Source organism: Mycteria americana, chromosome 14, assembly GCF_035582795.1.
Source record: "Mycteria americana isolate JAX WOST 10 ecotype Jacksonville Zoo and Gardens chromosome 14, USCA_MyAme_1.0, whole genome shotgun sequence".
In the NCBI taxonomy this organism is placed as follows: Eukaryota; Metazoa; Chordata; class Aves; order Ciconiiformes; family Ciconiidae; genus Mycteria; species Mycteria americana.
Genome location: NC_134378.1, coordinates 9,026,858 through 9,045,121, shown reverse-complemented (window position 1 = coordinate 9,045,121; position 18,264 = coordinate 9,026,858). Strand labels below are relative to the sequence as shown.

The 18,264-nt window shown below is 55.9% G+C and overlaps 1 protein-coding gene across 2 annotated transcripts in view; it reads left to right on the top strand.

Moving 5' to 3' along the window:
• Positions 1 to 3,870: 3,870 nt before the first annotated feature.
• The window catches only part of B4GALT5 (beta-1,4-galactosyltransferase 5), a 40,470-nt gene continuing 26,076 nt past the window's right edge, over positions 3,871 to 18,264 (top strand). Inside the window, exons 1-2 of one of the 2 annotated variants that reach the window (XM_075517198.1) lie at positions 3,871 to 3,983; positions 4,022 to 4,213. In XM_075517198.1, the coding sequence (XP_075373313.1) occupies positions 4,087 to 4,213 (127 nt within the window). In that variant the 5' untranslated portion in view covers positions 3,871 to 3,983; positions 4,022 to 4,086. Of the gene's footprint in view, positions 3,984 to 4,004; positions 4,214 to 18,264 lie in introns of those variants that run through there. The other variant, XM_075517199.1, reaches the window with a different exon arrangement.

Genomic DNA, 18,264 nt, shown 5'->3' with positions numbered 1-18,264 from the left:
GCTGCCAGCTCTGGGATCAGCTCCTGTGTAGGGCTCTGCTGCTAACCCTGCCGGGCAGCACTCCCCAGCCCTGTTGGCTTCCCGCTGGCCCTCGGGAGCACGTGGCACTGCCCGTCCGAGACCTTGGGGCACTTCCTCGGCAGGTGGGTTTGCTCCTTGCAGGGTCCAAGGCAGCCCCTGGCCGCTCTGTCCCGCGGCGACTCCGGCGTTCTTGTGGCTGGGTGCAGGATCTGGCCTGCCAGACGCCCAGCCTGGCCGTGCCAGCATTCATCGGGAGCGAACCATGATAGTTGCCAGGTTGGTCTCCCACACACAGCACTTGAGTAACTGTGTTGGTGCCACTGTGAATACGGAGCTCCAACCTCTCAGACTGCGCATGGTGCAATAGTGTCCGTATCCTCCCTCCGAGCACCACGCTCGCGCCGGGGCACCCCCAAGCCATCAAAACAGAGCTCTCCTTCCAGTGATGCAGAATGCCTTTTATGTGGAGACATGCTCTAAGGGTGCAGCTACATCTTCTTGCGAGTGTAGGCGCACTGGCAGGACCTGTCCCTCCATTCCTGCTCACAGCCACGCACCAACAGGCCTTACCTTCCCCTTTACGCTGTCGGCAGAGCTGCGCATACAAGCCCTCCTTTAGGGTGTCTCGGGCATCATCAGTAGGCTAAACTCTGGAGAAAGTGGGTCTTTGCTCATCCACCCCAGGGTGGGAGGGCTGGAGTAGCTGGCGCAGGCTGGAGCACAGCAGGCAGAGGAAGGTGGTGGGGCAGAGCCAGGACCCCCCAGGGATGAGCCACCCATACGCTGCCTGCAACAGCCCTGCTTGGAAGTGCTCTCACACCGAAGTCCTAACCTGGCCCTATGGAACGATCCCAAACTTTGAAACCCCGCTTTCTTTTTCATCTTATTTTATTTTATTGGAAGAGAGTGAAGGGAGGGAGAATGGCTTTGGCTGGTGTTTCTAATCCCTTAGCTAGGACGTGGCGGAGGGGCAGGGTAGGGAGAAGAGGGGAAGAGAGTAAGCAAAAAGAAAAGGGGGAAAGTGAAGTAGATTGACGGGGGCTGAGCTGAGCCCTGGGAGAGAGGGAGAGAGGAGGTGAGTCAGAGCCATGGCAGCGGGGCAGGCATGCCCCGGCGTGACTCCAGGGCTTCCCTGACTTCGCTCCTCTGTGACAGTCCTTATTGCGGCAGCCTGGGCCTGGGAGCGAGTTTCTGGGTGGCTCCTCCAGCAATGTCACTGCTAATTAAGTATGTTCAAAAGGTTAGATTATTGTTTGTGACGATGTCTCACCTTTGACCATGTCTGTGCAAACAAATCATAAACCAAGCAAGAAATCTGCTTGGGTTTCCTTGCCCAAAGCATCCTTTTAGGAGCTGGATAAAAGCTATTTTGCGAACAGCAAACCCAGCCACCACTTGGCCATGCAGTTCTGCTGGAGTATTGTGGGCTCCCAGAAATTAATAGGGCTCAGGATTTAATTTATTTCAATGAAGGTGGTGGTGGAGTGGCAATCCTGGAAAACAAGAATGAGTACCAGTTTCCTTGCTCCTGAAATTAACACAGCTCATGCAGCCTCTCCAGGGAAATCCCTGCTTTCTTCCTCAGCCTCCCAGCTCTTGAGGATCCTCTGTCCTTGAGATCCTTCTGCGCCTTGGCACAGTAAGAAAATTAATGCCTTACCTTTTAAAGAGTGATTTCTACTTTTCTGCTAATCCGTGCTCTTTTTTGCTTTATCTTCGTTTTTATCTCCTCCCTCCTCTGAGAATCTATATGTCTAACAGGAGTGTGTTTCGTTCCCATTTGTTGAACGTGGGAACTATTTTCTTTATTTGCCCTTACTGCATCCAGGCTGGAAGGGGGGCTAATCCTTCCTGGGATTACTGTGCTACACAGCTGTACCTGGAGAATCCTTTATCCCAGCGTCTGGCCCCGGGCTGACGTGGGGCCGGTGCTGGGCACCCCCCAGCCCGCAGCCAGGAAGTCACCAACTGGCTGGGTGGGAAGTTTGGATTGAGCAATGCCTGGTTCCCTGCTGGGTAGAGGCTCACCCCCGGGGTGCGGAGGCAGTCGGGGACACAGCGGGAACGTCCTGGCAGATGGTCTGTCCCCATCTCCCGCGCCATGGCCCATCGTTCCTGGAGGTGCTGCTGCCTTCACTGCCCACCCTGGGTGGAGGCAGCCGGCCCCTACCTGCGTGCCTGGTCCACAGCCCCACTTCCCACCTTGGGCCTGGAGCCCGGACTTGGTTTTCTCAGCTCTATCTGTTGGTGAAATAAGGAATTAGCTCTCCCTCTGGCCTTCCCTGAACAAAGTCTGAGTTGCACAGATCCTGCAATCATAAATGAGGCAAAAACCACAGCTCTTATGGGCTGGACTGGGCCCCATCTGCTCTGCAGCTACTTCTCCTGGCTCCCTGATGGGGATGGCGTTTCTTCTCTCTCACTTTTTCATTTTCAGGCATCTCCGTATCTCCTTCCAACTCCTCCTACACACAACGGAGGAACTGCCCACAAACATGTGCAAAACTACTTAATTACTCTTTAACCGACTGGGCTGCTGATTGCTGCTAGTGCTGATTATTGCGTTGACCGTGATGACTTCGCTTCCTCTTCACTTCCACGCATCTGTGCCCATCACTTCCTCTCAGGCTGCGCCTCCTCCTGCACAATGTCTGGGGGGGCACCCAGAACTTGTCCAAATGGACCCCTGCTGCCTGGTGGGCTGGGGGGTTCAGCCCTTGCTCTCCTGATGGTGGGTGTCCCAGGTTCATTACTGGGTGTAATGAACCAATGGCTGGGTGCCCTGAGCCATTGCTGGGTCCCCTGGGCCATGGCTGGGTGTCCCAGGACCATGGCCGGGTGCCCAGAGCCATTGCTGGGTGTCTTGGGGCCATTGCTGGGTGTTCCTGGAACATGGCCGAGTGTCCCTGGATCATTGCTGGGTGTCCTGGGCCATTGTTGAGTGTCTCAGGGCCATTGCAGGGTGTGCCAGGGCCGTTGCCGTGTGCCCGGAGCCATTGCTGAGTGTCCTGGGGCTATTGCTGGGTGTCCCAGGACCATGGCTGGGTGTCTCAGGACCATCGGCAGGTGTCCCAGGACTATGGCTGGGTGTCCCGAGGCCATGGCGCGGTGTCCCAGGCCCATCAGTGGTGCCCCAGGTCCATGGCTGCATGTCCCGAGGCCATTTCTGGGTGTCCCAGGACCATGGCTGGGTTCTCAGGACCATCGGCAGGTGTCCCAGGACTATGGCTGGGTGTCCCGAGGCCATTGCCCGGTGTCCCAGGCCCATCAGTGGTGCCCCAGGTCCATGGCCGCATGTCCCGAGGCCATTTCTGGGTGTCCCAGGGCCATCAGTGGTGCCCCAGTACCATGGCTAGGTGTCCTGAGGCCATCGCCCCATGTCCCGAGGCCGTCAGTGGTGCCCCAGGTCCATAGCCAGGTGTCCCAAGGTCACTGCTGGGTGTCCCGAGGCCATCAGTGGTGACCCAATACCACGGCTGGCTGTCCTGAGGCCATCGCCCGGTGTCTCAGGACCATCGGTGGTGCCCCAGGTCCACGGCCAGGAGTCCCGAGGCCGCTGCTGGGTGTCCCGGAGCCATGGCCGGGTGTCCTGGGGCCACGGCCGAGCGTCACGAGGCCATTGCTGGGTGTCACAGGTCGACGGCCGGCTGTCCTGGGGCCACTGCCCGGTATCCCAGGCCCATCAGCGGTGCCTCGGGTCCACGGCCGGCTGCCCCAGGACCACCGGCAGCGCCGCAGGGCCGCAGCCGGCCGCCCCGGCGGCCCCGGGAGCGGGGCGGTCTCTGCCGAGGATCCCTGGGTGCCGCAGCAGCGGCGGCGGCGGCGGGAGTTTGCAGCCGGTCCCCGCGGCGCCCCGCCCCGCGTCGCCCGCCCCGCCCCGTCCCGCCGCGGCTCATTCATGCGGCGGCGCTGGGCGCGGGCGGCGGCTCGGAGCGGCCCCGGTGCGGCGCCTCCCGCCGGGCCTCGGCGCATGTGAGCGGTGCGGCGCCTCCCGCCGGGCCTCGGCGCATGTGAGCGGTGCGGCGGCAGCGGCAGCAGCAGCAGCAGGGCGGCGGCGCATCGGCCATGCGGTGGCCCCGGGGCCCCCGCGGCGCCTGGCGGCTGCTGCCCCGGCGCTCGCTGCTGGCCGCGCTCTTCCTCTTCTCGCTCTCCTCCTCCTTCCTCTACTTCGTCTATGTGGCGCCAGGCATCGGTAAGCGGCGGGCCGAGGCCCGGGGCGGGGGCGCGCCGCCTCCCGCTGGAAACGCTGAGTAATCCGCGCCCGGCCGGCCCGGGGGCCGCGGCATCCCCGGCGGCCGCTGCCCGGAGAGGGGGCGGCCCGGGCCCCGCGCCCCCGGCGGCGGCGGCTCCGCGGGGCTCGGCGCCGGGCAGCGCGTCTCCGCCTCCCGCCGGCGCTGGGGGAGAGCCCGCAGCTGGGGGAGGGGGGCTTTTTTTTCCCGGGGGGTGCCCGGTGCCCATTCGTGCCCCTCGGGGCGGGCACACGCGGGGGTGCCGGTCCCCGCTGCGTGGAGGGGCCGCGGGAGGTGCCGGCCGCGCTCCCCGCGGGGCTTTCCCGGGCTGGTGGGGCCCGAGCGGTGCCGCTGCCGGAGCCGAGCAGGGGGCAGCGAGCCGCCTGCCTGCCTGCTGGAGAGTTTGTTTTGAAGAAGTGGAGTGTTGTCCAAGTGTTTGTGGTCTAAACTCGCTCTCTGGCAGAAATCCTACCTTTTTGTCAAGTGGGAGGATGAGAAGTGTGTATTTTAGAAGGAGAGCCTACTTGTTCCTATCTTCTTTTTCATAGCGGGCTTCACAGGGGACTGGAGTAGCCGTGTACCAAAATGGCTAGCACCTAGTGCCGGTGCCCGTGCGGCTGCGTGCCCGTCTCCCGTGAGATACGGGAAAGCTTGTGCCTTGGAAAGCAGCTGTTGTCTTCGTACAGTGTATCTCGTTGCTGCGAGGAGCCAAGGCTCGCGGTTTGGCCTTCAATCAAACTTTGACAACAATTAGTTTTTTCTAAAAGCAGTCCTTTGAAAAAATAATCTTGCGAATGGGAGTTTCTCCTTGAAATGTCATTGGTATTGCTCATGCCATCCCTAGCTCGGACATCCCAGGGAGACCTGTGTGTGCTTTTCAAGGTGACTTCTGTGGGTTTTATTTACAGATTATGTCCCAGGGCTGCTGCTGGGCTTTGGGAGCCTTTCGCAGGGCTGAGTAGGGGTTGGCAGGTGTGTGAAGCCCTGCTCACGGGGCTCGTGTCCCAGGCGCAGCCCAAGCGAGGACACGCATCCTGGGCCTCCCCACCACGCTCCTCCCTGGCTTGGTGGCCCAGGGCTTTGCTGTCCTGATGGGCTGGCCGGTGTCCTGCAGGCTGGCCTCGGAGCTGCCGAGCCACTCTCTTGCATCCGTTGGAGGACAATTTCACACTGGTGCTAACGGGTGGCGCAGCTGCCGCCTGCTCCCTCTATAAACACAGCCTGACTCATCCTGTTCATGTGCTGCCATGGGGCTGGCAGTTCTTTTATCAGATGCATCCTGCAGCCCTTTGCAGGGCAGGCGCAGGGGGTATCCTCTTCAAGAGCCGTGGCGTGGCTGTGGACAGACTTCCCTGGGCCCAGAGGGGATAGCTGTACAGTTTCAGAAGGAAACTTCTCTTGTAAGGATGATTTTGTTTCGTTTTTAGAGTTGTCTAATTCATTTTGTGCCACTTCTGTGTGGTCACCGGTCCTAGAGGCGCTGGAGATGCTGTAGGGTATAAAAAGCTGTTTAAAACCAGCTCTGTGCCCGGAGGCCTTTCCCTGCGTGGACCTCGGATAACACAGTCACACCCTGCCCCGTGTTCTCGCTGTCTGTGATGCTGGAAGAGAGGGCAGAGAGGTGAAGGTGGTCCCTGTCCCCATCCGCCCATGGATGTCAGTGATGTTCTGAGTCATCTCCCCATCGGGTGACGAAGAGCTGCTTCTTTTTTTTTTTTTTTTTTTTTTCCCCTCCTCCCTCTTTCAGCCTAAAATGTTTCCGTCGTGAAAACGCAGCCCAGTGTTCCTGGGGTGGCTGGGCTCATCCTCCCAGCTCTCGGAGGGAGTTTGTTTTCAGGCCAGAGTGGTAAGGAGAAGCTTGGAAGAAGAGTGAGCGAGATAAGACACGAGCAGAGCTGGGGATTTTAATAAATTGACCGTGCGGCATGTGATGGAGAGATACCGTCAGTGGGTGGTCTGGGGGCCTTTGGCCTGCCCGCCGCCACCTTGTGTGGTGGGGTAGGGCTGGGCTGGTTTTCTCCGGCTGCTGAAGGGCCTGAAGAAGCCTCTGCCCTAAAACTATCCCTTGCAGCACATGTTGGGGAAGCCGCTGAAGAAGGACTTGCAGCTCATCGGCTGAACCATGGGCAGAGGAGTGATTAATCCATTCCTTGATAGTACCTTAGTTAAAAAAATCCAAATAAACGGGACCTGAAGCTGCAAGCGAGCTTGAACCAGCTGGAGACTGGGCCTTGGAAAGGGTTTCATCTGCTCGGTGCCACAGGCTGCTGGGAAGGGGCTCCTACAGCAAACCTCTGCTCATGGGGGTCAGCGGTGCCAGGGCTGGAGCCAGCCTGCCCTGCCTGGGCAGCGTCAGCCCCTCTGGGTCGGGAACGGCCCTGTGGTGGGACAGCAGCGAGGATCCGGGCATCCCTGTGGCAAGGTGTGTTGTCACCGTGGTGGAGGGCAGAACTGGGCCGAGCCTGTCCCTGAGCCCCTGGTTTGAGGGGGGAAAAAATTCTTTGGCATTGCTGAGGCTTGTTGTGTTTGAGCAGTGGTATGCCAGTGCCAGGAGAAAACTGGGACAGTTGCACTTCTGGGTGCTGTCTCAGCGCATTGGCGTGGAACTGGCACGCTTGCCGGCTCCCTTGCTGGCTGGAAAAGCTGGAAAACTGCTCCTGGTGCCCTTTGGGGATGGGGAAGGGGAGCCCAGCTTGGGCTCCGGCCGTTGTGTTTGGCTCCTTGCAAACCAGGTAACGCCAGCGTGCCCTCGGTCTGCTTGAGACGGAAATGCAGGAAGAAATTAATGTTTACTGTCAGCAAGTCGCCATGCTTGGTACCCACAGGGAGCCCAGAGCTTTTGGGGCTTTTGCGTTGTGCCCTGGTTTATACAATACCTGGGGTAGCTCCTCGCTTCTGTCGTTCAAGGTTTCCTCCTAGGAACTGAAATTTTCTTGTGGCCGCAAGTTTGTGCGGAGCGATCCAATGTAAACAGCCAGCGCCGCCTCCTTCCCAGTGCTCGCATCCAATACCAGTGTGCCCTCCCCACACACCACCCTAACAATTTACATCCCTGGGCTTCCAAAGCCACCTTGGAAAGTAAATTGTCAGAGACCCAGCTGATGGCACAAATACAGCAGACTCCCCTTTTATTCGACGCTGTTCCCTGGCGCCCGCTCGCTTTTGTCCCTGCCGTGGCTGGGGTGATTATGTGGGTCTGTCTCATCGTGGCCATTGTGCGTTGGATGAGGCGGCCGATTGTTCTGCTCCGCGGTGAGCTGGGGCCGAGGCGCAGCGGGGCTGGTGGAGATGCAGCGGCTCCAGGAGATGCTTTTGTATCTGCCCGGGTCCCCGCTGCCTGTCAGGGAAGCCCTGCGAGGCAGCAGGTACGAGTTGATGCTTGTACGGGTGGGGACGTTGCTTTTGCTCCCTGCCTTGCTCGGAGGCCTTGCAAGTGGCAGCAGCAGGGTAAAGGGCTGCGAGGCAGACCGTGCTTTAATTTTGTGCAATCGCACTGGCCTCGTCTTTGGAATAAGCAGAGCTTGGCATGGGGCGAACTGTTTTGTCCTGCTCTGGAATCCAGTGTGCACTTCAGCAGGGTTTTTTTTGTGAGGCTCGTTCTTGGCACTGAGGCTCTCTCCCTCCTGGGACAACCGCCCTGCGTGCCTCTTGCTTCTCCAGAGGGGATGTGGAGAAATGGGCTTGCCAGAGTTATTCTGTCTGTGCCTGGACCTCGGTGTTGGAGCAAGGGTCCTCCAAGGAGCTAAGCTACAGTCCCTGAAAACGTCTTGTCTTGCTGGTTTTGTGCTCTTTTAACACGACCTGGGAAATCAAGGGAATTCCTTCCTGCAGCTGAAAACCGTAATGCTTTTACAAGCTGCTTGCGCTCCAAGTTGCCGTTTCATCTTGATAACTCTCGCTGCAACAGTAGGAATTTCTCAGACCTTGGACTTGGTCCTTGTGGAGAGGGTGGTTGCCGTGTGGCTGGGAGGAGGGAAGTCGGGGCCTTCCCTGGTGCTCGGGTAGCTGCTCTTGGCTTTTCCCTTGTTGTCTCTCCAGATGTTGAGCCTTTTTATTTTATTTTTTTAAATGTAGGTTTGTACAGGAGTCTTACTTGGTTGGATCTGATGTAGGAAAATAATGCAGAGAATTTAAATTATTGGGTGAAAGATTGTTACCTTTGTGAGAGCGCTGTAATTCACTATGGCTTTCCTTCCTCAAAACTTATCAGGAATTGCTCCCGACCAGTCGTACAGGGCATGAGGTAGCAGCGTTAGCCCTGAATTATATTTATGGCACAAGAACTTGATTTTGATAGGCAGGGGTGCTTTGAAACGCTATTTCTTCACGCTGCATTTTGGTGGACAGCAGAGCAGTACTGTGGAGACCAACAGCTTCCTTTGTACAGCTCGTTTGCTGCTTTGGTCCCTTCCAAGAATATTATATGGCCGAATGTGGCTGATCCAGTTTGGTTACTTAATGCCTCAGCCCGGCAAATCTTAGCGCTGAGGAGTTCCTGGGGTGAAAATGGCAAAAGATTTTGCTACCGCCGGCTTGCCCTAGATTGAGGGGGCCATGGTACTGTGGGAAGTGGTTGAGTTCCTCACCCCCAAGGGCAACAGAGGAAAAGTGGTGGCTGTGGTTCTGGGAAGGGCGATGGCACTGTGGGGGGACAGAGCCGGGGCTGGCGAGTCCGGGCGAGGGGAGTGGGGAGGTTGTGTGGGGGAGTGGGCAGCTGCTGCTTTTGCCTTCTGTGCACTTCTCGTGGGGACGTCGGCAGGAGGAGCCTGGTCAGACACAGTGGAGAGAGATGCCGAAAGGAGGCGGCGGTGCAGAGTCCCGAGCGAGGGGGCCGGGGATGCCGGCCGCAGTGGAGTGCTGGTGCCCGGCTCACGTGAGAAGCACACCGGTGGGCCGCCGTGGCCTTGGCAGAGGCTGGGCGCAGGTGTCCTTTCGGGTTTGCCAGTGGCTTGCTGGGCACTGCTCGAGCAGGGACAGAAGGCGAAGGTGCAGCTCAGAATAACAAAACGAGGTTTGTGCTGTTGTAGTCCTGGCTTTCACCTTCTAGGTCTTCCCTCTGCAGTGTAAGGGAGTGTGGTATCTTACTTTGAAAACACCAGCGGCGCTGCCCTCCTTCACCTTTCTCTCCCCGAAAGATCTGCCGAGCAGCATTTTACAACCTAAGGAAGGAACGGCCCAGTTCCTCAGCGTATCTTGCTGAGGTTTTTGCAGTCATCAGATCTGACAGTGACTGGGGGTAGTAAGAAATCCTCGAGTGCTCCTTGATAGGAGAACTTGAGCTCAGGATCTCCTGTGCTATGTGTGGAAGGAGACTGGTGGCAGCTGTGGGAAATAGCTCCTTTGGTAGCACCGCTTCCTTCCAGCGCTGAGCCTCCTAAAAGGCACATGCAGGCAGGACAGCGGCTGCAGCCCTGCTTGCACAGGGCTGCTTCTGTGCCAATGCATCTAAGGCGCTGGTGGTGCAGAGCGTTGGTTGGAGACCATGTTTTGGTGAAGGCTAACAAATTACAAGGTTTCTTTGAGGGCAGGTGAATTACTAGGTTTTCTTTGCCTGTAAGCACCTGTGTTGTCTGTCAGGCATGTCTGGTTTGGGTTATTTTGCTGATGGCTCCCCGGATGTTGCAACTGCAGAGAGTATGCGAAGAGTTCACGTTTCATCCGTCTACCTCTGCAAGGCCTGGTTTGTGGAAGCTGGTCAGCAGTCACAAAAGGTTCCACGTACCAGTTCATTCCTGCAAATTAAATGCTTCAAAACTTCAGTGATCTGCAATGGATGAAACCTTAAAGCAAAACTATCAGCGCTGTGAGCCCAGACTTCCAGGAGGCCTGATCTTCATGGGACTGGGAAGCCGTGGAATGCCAGGGCTTCAGCAGGAGCTCAGTCTCTTCAGGTGGCTGCCAGCTCTGGTGGAGATAAGGGCTCTGACACTGCTGCTTTGTTTCCTGAGCTGATCGTCTGCCTCTTTTCCAGGTGGACTCATTAATTGCATTAACTCAGGCAGCATCTGCTCTGCAGGGTACGATGAACACCCTGGGGACTGCTGCAGGGAATGGAGATAAGCAATGTGGGGAGCTGTATGTTTGCACTTGTTCCTATTTGAATGCTGTTACTTGTTGGTGAATTTTAATATCCAGGCAGCACATGGAGTCTTTAAATGCTTAATTTTATTGAAACTTCTGGGGAACCTCACAAGGGTGGCACTGGTGACCCTCAACCGGTGGTGCTGGCTGGGGCCGATGTGCTGTCGGCTGGGTAAGGCTCTGCAGAGCCCTCTGCTCTCCCTCTGCCAGCACCAAGGCATGACTAGTCTGGAAGAGAAACTGGCACGCAGCTATACAGAGCGAGAAAATCTTTCCCTGAACAGCTTTATTTTTAAAGCATCATTGTTACAATAAAATGTGTGTTTACTTTGACAAAACCTTTACTGGGTTATTTTAGTAAAGTTTATTTTCATACTGGCTTTTCCCTCTCCTTTGCATTTGGGCTGTTGTTCTGACCGTGGTTTTGTCTGACAGCGTTTTGAATACTGGTGTGTTAGGATAGTTAATGTGTTTGAGGGTTTTTAGCACCTGCTGTAAATACTGTGGGTATTAGTCCTGTTTTGAGAGGTGGAGCAAAAAATGTATAGTGGACTGTGCTGCTGAAGTGCAAAAAAACCCCCCAAATCAGAAATTTTTGAGATGTTTGTGGGTGTGTTTTTTGGAGAACATGAAATTGAGAACATTAAAGATGCCAGGGCTTTTAGCGTTACTCCAGAGCTGCTATTATTTAGAAAGGAAAGGGAGACCGAAAAGCTGAGGGGTCATGTCAGTTCCCGGCAGGAAAACTGCTCTTGGCCATCCTCATCTGCTACTTGGAAGGGTCCCGGGGTGGCGGAGGGACAGCGGGTGTCACACCTGGCCCGGTGGGAAGCGTCCTCGTGGGTGCAGCTATGGTGCGGAGTGGGATGGGCAGGATGGTGGGACCCTTTTTCTGTTACAAAAGGAATTTTCTGGGGCTTGCTGTTTTTTTTTTTTTTTTTTTTTTAAAACCCAAAGTGAAAGAGCGGACTGTTGTGCCTGGGGGGCAGGCAGGTTTGGGGGATCCCTTGTGCTCTGTAGTGACTGCAGATATTTTGTATAAGGCCACAAGCTTTAGTGCACCTGCTCTGGCACTTTGTTTTTCTAAGGCATGTAAATATGACTTCAGGGGTGCAAGAAGCTCGGTTTGAGCTCCTACCGCACTCCCGGCTGTGTGTGGGAGACGAGGGGGGTTAGCACTTGCTTGGGCTGGGCTTTAGCTGAAAGTGGGTGGCCGCATTGTGTGTGACTTCCTAAAGCTCATTTTTCTAGGTTTTTGATACTGAGGTGCAAAACTAACGGCCCTTTGCAAGCCTGTGGTTGTGCGTGGCATCCCCGGTCTGACACAAACCCTTCCAGAGCCCTTGCCCTGTGTGGGTCTCTTCTCTGGGCCCCTCTGAAGATGCTGTGGGGGTGCTGGCCAGTGCCCCTTGCAGTGGGGGGACCCCATCTGGGGCACCTGTCCCCCCACCTCTTGCTGCAGGGGAGAGGCTGCTTCCAGGGGACATGGGTTCAAATAGCACCATGGTTTTTTTCCTCTGGGTTGTGCCTCAGTTTCCCTGCTCAGTGGGAGCTTGCTGTGTTAGAAAACTGCTGTTTTCCTGCCCCGACGAGCGGGTGCATGTCTGTGCGATGCTCGCTTGGGCTGCGTGCTCCCAGCCTGCTGCAGGAGGGCTGTGTGTGAGACAGTGCCTGCAAAGCTGTTCCCTCCCCGTGCCTTTCTAATCTGAAAGGTAAAGGTTGGGAAATATTTCTGTATGGAGGATGCCACTGCACACGTAATGGAAGAAAGCAAATACAGGCAAAAAGCCCTGTCGCACAGCTGTGGGTTGGACTATGGTATAAGCAGTCTTCAGCCAGTGTTTGTTTGCATATCTAGGGAATTTTATGGCAAAATAATTGATCGGTTTTACTTGAATGCTATCGCCATGGAACGATCAAAGGAACCTCTTGAATCCTGGCACTGCATTAGCCACCTCCTTTGCTTTGCAGAGGCTGGGGACCAAGCTGTGCTGAAACTTTAAATATGCTGATACGCTGCCAAAGGCTCCTGTGCAACGAGGAGGACAAGCTGGCGGAGGTCTGTGTGATGCCTGTGATAGGGGAGTGCGTACGCTTAATTTATGGTGTCTCCCCTTAGCTGCAGGTTGGGAGGGGGCTGTGTCTTGAGCAAGGATTTTGGATGGAAAGTAGTGAAGATGGCTATGTGAAAGCTAATTTTTATAAAGTGCCTCTAAATAAAAAATGTACGAAGTGTACAGAATAAGAGGAAAGCAAACACTGCAGTGCACCAGGTCGTCGAGTGCTAACTGATGGTGGTTTTTTTTTTTTTCCTCCTCACCTACCTAGCAGGAAAAGGAAAGCATTTCAGATCTGTTCTTGCCTTTCGTGCCCTCTGCGTCAGCGGGCATGCTGGCAGGAGGCTGCAAGCTGTGGCGTGGGAGCCTTGGGCACGTTGCGCAATGGCTGCTCTTGCTAAAATATCGGGGAGCGTGGCAGCAGCGTGGCCGGGGCTCTGCCAGGGCAGGGCTGGGGGTCTGCGTGGGGTGGCAAGCAAAGGGTGGAAGCTGCTGGGAGTCGGCAAGTGATGCACAGACCACAGGTAAATAAACCGGCTAAAATGGCTGTATTCCACAGCAGGAAAGCCCAGAACTGTCGTAGCCGGAAACTAGTGCGGCCATGCCCAAGGTGTGTGGCATTTTCTGCACTGGGGCTGCAGCAACCTGCTTTGGGAGAGAAACTAGTGGATATTAAGTTCCTGTCAGCCAACACAGGGTTCCCTTGGAACTGGGGACCCCACAGGCGGGTGCGGGGTGGCCCCCGGCCGCAGCAGCCCTGCGAGCGCAGCAGCTCCTGCAGGAGTGTGAAATGCTTCCACACATGCAGCGCTCTGTTATTCTGCAGTCATATTTTTTTCGCCTTCAGTGTTTTTCCAACTCATGTCTTGCTGCCAGAGTCCATATTAATAATGCATGACTTTTTTTTTTTTTTTTTTTTTTATGGTGCTTCCTTCCCGGCATCCCTTTCAGCTGCTGAGTCAGAGAAGATTGTTATAGCAGCAACCTCTGAAGTGGTGAAATGCCCCTGCAATGCTCAACTGCTGTCACTTATCCCAGCTCCTCTGCGGGCAGCCTTTTCCCTTGCCCGGCTCTGGGTGAGGATACCAATGCCAAAAGGCTGATTCCTGCTATGCAGCGGGTGACTAGCGAGATCTGCTCTGCTGAGCCTTCCTGGCTAGTATTTGATTAAAGCAGATACTGCCTCTGGCTGCTTTTTTTTTTGTTTTGAAATCCTGTAAAGTTGTGTTTTTGGTGTTTTTTTTTTTTTTTTTTTTTTTTCTCCTCTGATCTGCCTGAGACTGTGCTTTGGGATTGTGCCCAAGACGTTTTTTTTTTTTCTCCTTACTAATTCTTAAACCAATTTTTTTTTCTTCCTCCCTGCATTCCCCCTGAGATCTGTGCCTGGGCTTTTTAAGGTAATTGAGATGACAGAAGCCACATAACATGTTAACATGATTAAATTAACTCAAAATCCTTCCAGTGGCTGTTGAAACGTGCCTGGCTGCTGCAGGAAGCCTCGGAGCTGCTAATGCAGCATGGAGCAGGGATTTGCAGGGCTCCTGCCTCCGGGTTGGGATCAGCCCGCGGGGGCTTATCTCCCCGTGGAGCCGATCCCTACCTGCTGGGTCCGAAACCTGGAGAGAAACAGGGAGCAAGAGTGCTTTTCAGGGAATTTGTCTTCTAATGACTCAAATAACAAATATGCTGTAATCTCAGGAGCAGGTCTCTCGTGTCCCACATCCTAGCGTGATTTTCTGTTTGAGTGGAAGTGGCTGCAGGGGGAATCGCTGGTGAGGAGCAGTATCGTGCAGCCTCAGGCTGGGAGCGAGCACCATCAGGGCTAGGAAACAGCATCCTCAGTCTTCCCTCACTCGATGTTCTGCCTCTGCGCTTTGAAAGACTCACCTGTAAATTTATACAGTTGTCCCAGAGCCAAGCAGGAGAGGAGCAGGGCTCCTGGGGAAGGAGGGTTTCTTCTTGCCAGACTTCCCAAACTGCCTTGTTCCCCCGTGTCCCGCTGTTGGGGATGGCACCAGCACGTGTGCACCCGCACTGGTGTCTGTGCTGGGAAGTGCAGAGAGGCAGCTTGGGACCCAGGAGGGAAGCGGTGCTGCTTTTCCTTGTCACAGCTGCCGCGAGCTGACCGGAGCAGCCAGACGGCGATGTCACCCTTGAGTGGGGTGTGCGTGTGAGGCTGACCCTGGCTGCACACCTCCACGTCACCCAGAGCCAGGCTGTTGCCTGTCCGGCAGCGGGGATAGTCGCTCTTGTCGTGTCGCGCTTCCCACTCGGCACCCAGGCCTTTCTGCTAAGGCTCTACGAATGCTGTGCTACCGATTCATTCCTCCCAAGGAAGGGGAGGCGTGACCGATGTGGTGTGAAATTCCCCCAAAGCTGCAGCGCATCCTCCTTCCACAGTGCATCTGGCTCCCTCGCTCAGGGTCAGGGATTTCTCTTGCCGTGGATTTTTTTAGGGCTTTGCTAGCTGTCGGGTGCCCGCTGCCCTGGCTGCAGGGTGAGCCTGGAGGCACCCTACCTGTGCCCTCCAGTGGGGAGGTGGCAAGCTCTTTCCGTGGGTGGCTTTTGCCCGTTACGGGGCGAAGCTTTGCAGAAGGATCCCATGAACTTCTGTGCCTTGAAACCATATGGGCTTGCCGGAGCGGCGGTGGCAAGCAGTGTGCCTTCTTGCTGCGGTTGCCAGCTGCCCCGGTGCTTCTGCCTGCCTGGGATGTGCCCCCGAGGGGCACCTTCACCCTACAGGCAGCCCCGCTTGCCTGGCAGCGAAATGCAATGCCACCCACAACTAGTGAGACGAGCGACTTGCTTCTCGGCTAACAAGATTTAGGTGGATTATGCTATGTATTTAATCAAGGGCTAAGCTCATTGCCTTATTTGAAATGGATCAAAGCCCTTGAAAATGCCAGCCTGGAGACCAGCTATTGAGTGAGAATATTATTCAGCCATGTTTCTGTGTGGCGAGGCTTGCTTTTGAAGAAGCCGGGTAGTTCAGCAGGCAGGTTTCAGGCTGCAGCAGTGATCAAATGCAAAACCAGATGGGAAAAGTTTGAAGCGATGAGGAGGTAGGAGCATCGAATGTTGTTAGTCATTCAGCATCCCAGAGAATTTTGGGGAAAAAGGCTTCCTTTTCTAGCTTTCAGTTTGCTACCATGTTTCCAGATATATAAAACTCCATGCTAGCAGGTAAGGGAGATACTCTAGCATTTGGCAGTCAGGCTTTCACCTTCTAGAAAAGCAGCTGTGGTTTTTGTGCGAGCTTGTGTGGCTCTGCAGCAGGGACCAGATTCTCTAGCACTTTCACAGGGGGCCCCGCACCCCCCTGCAGTGGCCATCAGCAGCGTGGGAGCTCACAAGGGTCTTGTCTGCCCTTGTCCTGGTCCCCACAGCAGCGTTGCCTCGGGACCCTGCAGGACTTTGGCTGTGGCAGCAGAGGAGCTTGTGTTGGTTGCAGAGGAAGAAAGCAGACGATGCTTCTTGCTGCTCTTTTAGCCTAGAGGCACTGGCTCCTTGCTCTGGCCTTTGCTGTGCTGGAGGCACGCTGCGCGGTGGGAGCCCAGGTCTTGCAGCAAGAGCAGCTCTCCCCATTTCCTGGGGTAGCAGGTTGCCGGCCGTGGGGCTCCCGCGCAGCTCGGCAGGGGCTGCCCGGCCCGCAGCTCGTCCCAGTGCGGGGCGAGGAGGTGTGGGCCCCTGCCCGCACCCCGGCAGCGTGAGCGGTGCACGGGGTGGGAGGGTCCGGGGGGCAGACGCGGCAGCAGACCTGCTGCACAGGGTTTATTTCTGCGTGCGTGCCGAGGCGGGCGGGCGGAAGCGTTGCTGTAAGCAGATACTGAGGCAAGTTTAAAATGACGTTCAGTTAAGAGCTGTTACGCTTGCCAGGGTCTGCCTGGAGTGGTAGGGCAAGGGCGTCCAAGGTGCATGGCTATCTCTTTCTTGCAAGATTAGGGGTTTTTTGCTGTGAGAGATGTGTTCGTGCTCGCAGGTCCGCTGTGTCTGTGGTCAGCAGGCTGTGAGCGCACCCTGCGCTGCGTGCAGTGAGCTGTTCCAACTTAGCTGAGCAAGCCATTGAAAATACGCCAGCTATTCAAATCACCTTTCCTCTGTCTTAAAAAGAGACGTTTATGCCAGTAATCACCTTCTATCTTGTTGCCGTTTGACATAAGGAGGTCAGCCACAGGTCACGGCTCTCCTGCTCTGTGAACGTGACCCTCAGCGCTGCCTGCAGAACAGAAAATACCTCAACCCAATGGCTTGTCTGGAGGAGTCGGGGCTAGAGGACAGATAGCCGGCAACTTCTGCTTTGAGGTGAAACAAACTGTGCAGTTCTTGCACAGCAGCGTAGGTGCCAGCGCTCCCTGCAGCGTCACTGCTCCTTCCCCTTCGCTTAAAGCAGCGCTGGGGCTTTGCAAACTTCTATCCCTTCCCATTCTTGGACCTCCTCATGTTTTTGCCTTGCTGCATGCTGCAGCAGAGATAACTCTGTGGTGAAGGCAGGGAGATAAGTTTGGCCATGTCCCCCCTGTGCTGTGGGTGTGGGGATCCCTCCCCCGGCTGCCCCGTCTCTCCTGGAGGTGGCCTGAGCCCTCATGCAGGGCTGGCCAAGCTTTGTGTATGATAGCTGGGTACAAAGTGTTCCCATGTTTAATTTATTGCTAATCAAACCTGTAAATGAGGCTTTACCTCGGTTCTCCTCCAGCCCAAGCCCATTGTGTGTCCTCCTGCCCTAACTTGCATTTATAATTACAGGTAAGGATTGGTCAAGCATCCTTTTGTGTTTCAGAGGCCTCGGCAGGCTTGCTAGCTTGCAATCATCCCATCAGCGCCAGCTTTCTGGTGTCTTGCATTGTATCAAATGGTCTTACAGTTTCTAGGCTGCAGCTGTGGGGTATCTGCTGGTACCTGGTCCTGTTAAGCAGCTTCAGGGTTGCTTGTTCCATGAATCGGATTGGGAAGGGCCGTAGGGTAGGAGCAGGTGGAGGGAGCTGTGCTGGGGAGGGGGCTGCTGGGCTTCAGGATGCTCTAGGTTAACCCTGCTTTCACCTAAAAAAAGAAAAAACACCAGTCAACATAGTAATTGTCTCGTTTGCTGCTGCGCTGCAGAAAGCTGATAGCAAAGCAGGGCTCACAGTGGGTGCTGACACCAACCCTTTCCCCCCGCGCTGCCCTCCCCCAGCCGCCGTCCCCTACCCTGCCTTGGGCTGCAGCTGCTATGTCCCGGGGCTGTGCTGAGGGCACAGGAGGTTCCCGGTCGCGGCTGGGGCTCTCGGTGTCACTTGCATTCGATGGGTACCAAAACCCCGCAGGTGGAAGTTCCCATGTGAGGCTTTGTCCTTCCATGCTGGCGTGGCAGTGGGCTCCTGGAGTCGGGGCTGGGGGGGCTCCCCTGCCAGCTCAGCTCCTGAGCCTGCAAAAGGGCTAAAACCCAGCATTGATGGAAGAGAACTTTGCTACAGTCAGGGAAAGGCTGTACTTGTGGGAGAGCAGCCTGTATTAAATTTCTCTGCTGTTTCTCACCTTTGCATGTGGGGCACTGCATCAGTACCTGGCTTGGGAGTGGGTCAAAAATCCCCCAAATTGCAGGATGCTGCTGAAGAGCTTCGTGGCATTTGTAGGGCTGTGTCTGCAAAGCGCTGCCAAGGGCTTGGCCGCGTGGAGGATAGGGGGAGCGGAGGAGGATGGTGTTTAGTTGTAATACCTTGGAGAAGCGAACGTGACATGGACAAATCGGGTAACTTGAGTGGATAAACTGATGTAATCTAAAATCTTGTTACCCAGTGTGGAGGGAAGGGCTGGTACCTCGGTGAGGAGGAGGAGGGTGGGCTGCTGCATCGCTGGAGACTGGTGCCATGCTCAGTGGGTTGGAGGGGCTGGTGTGGGCA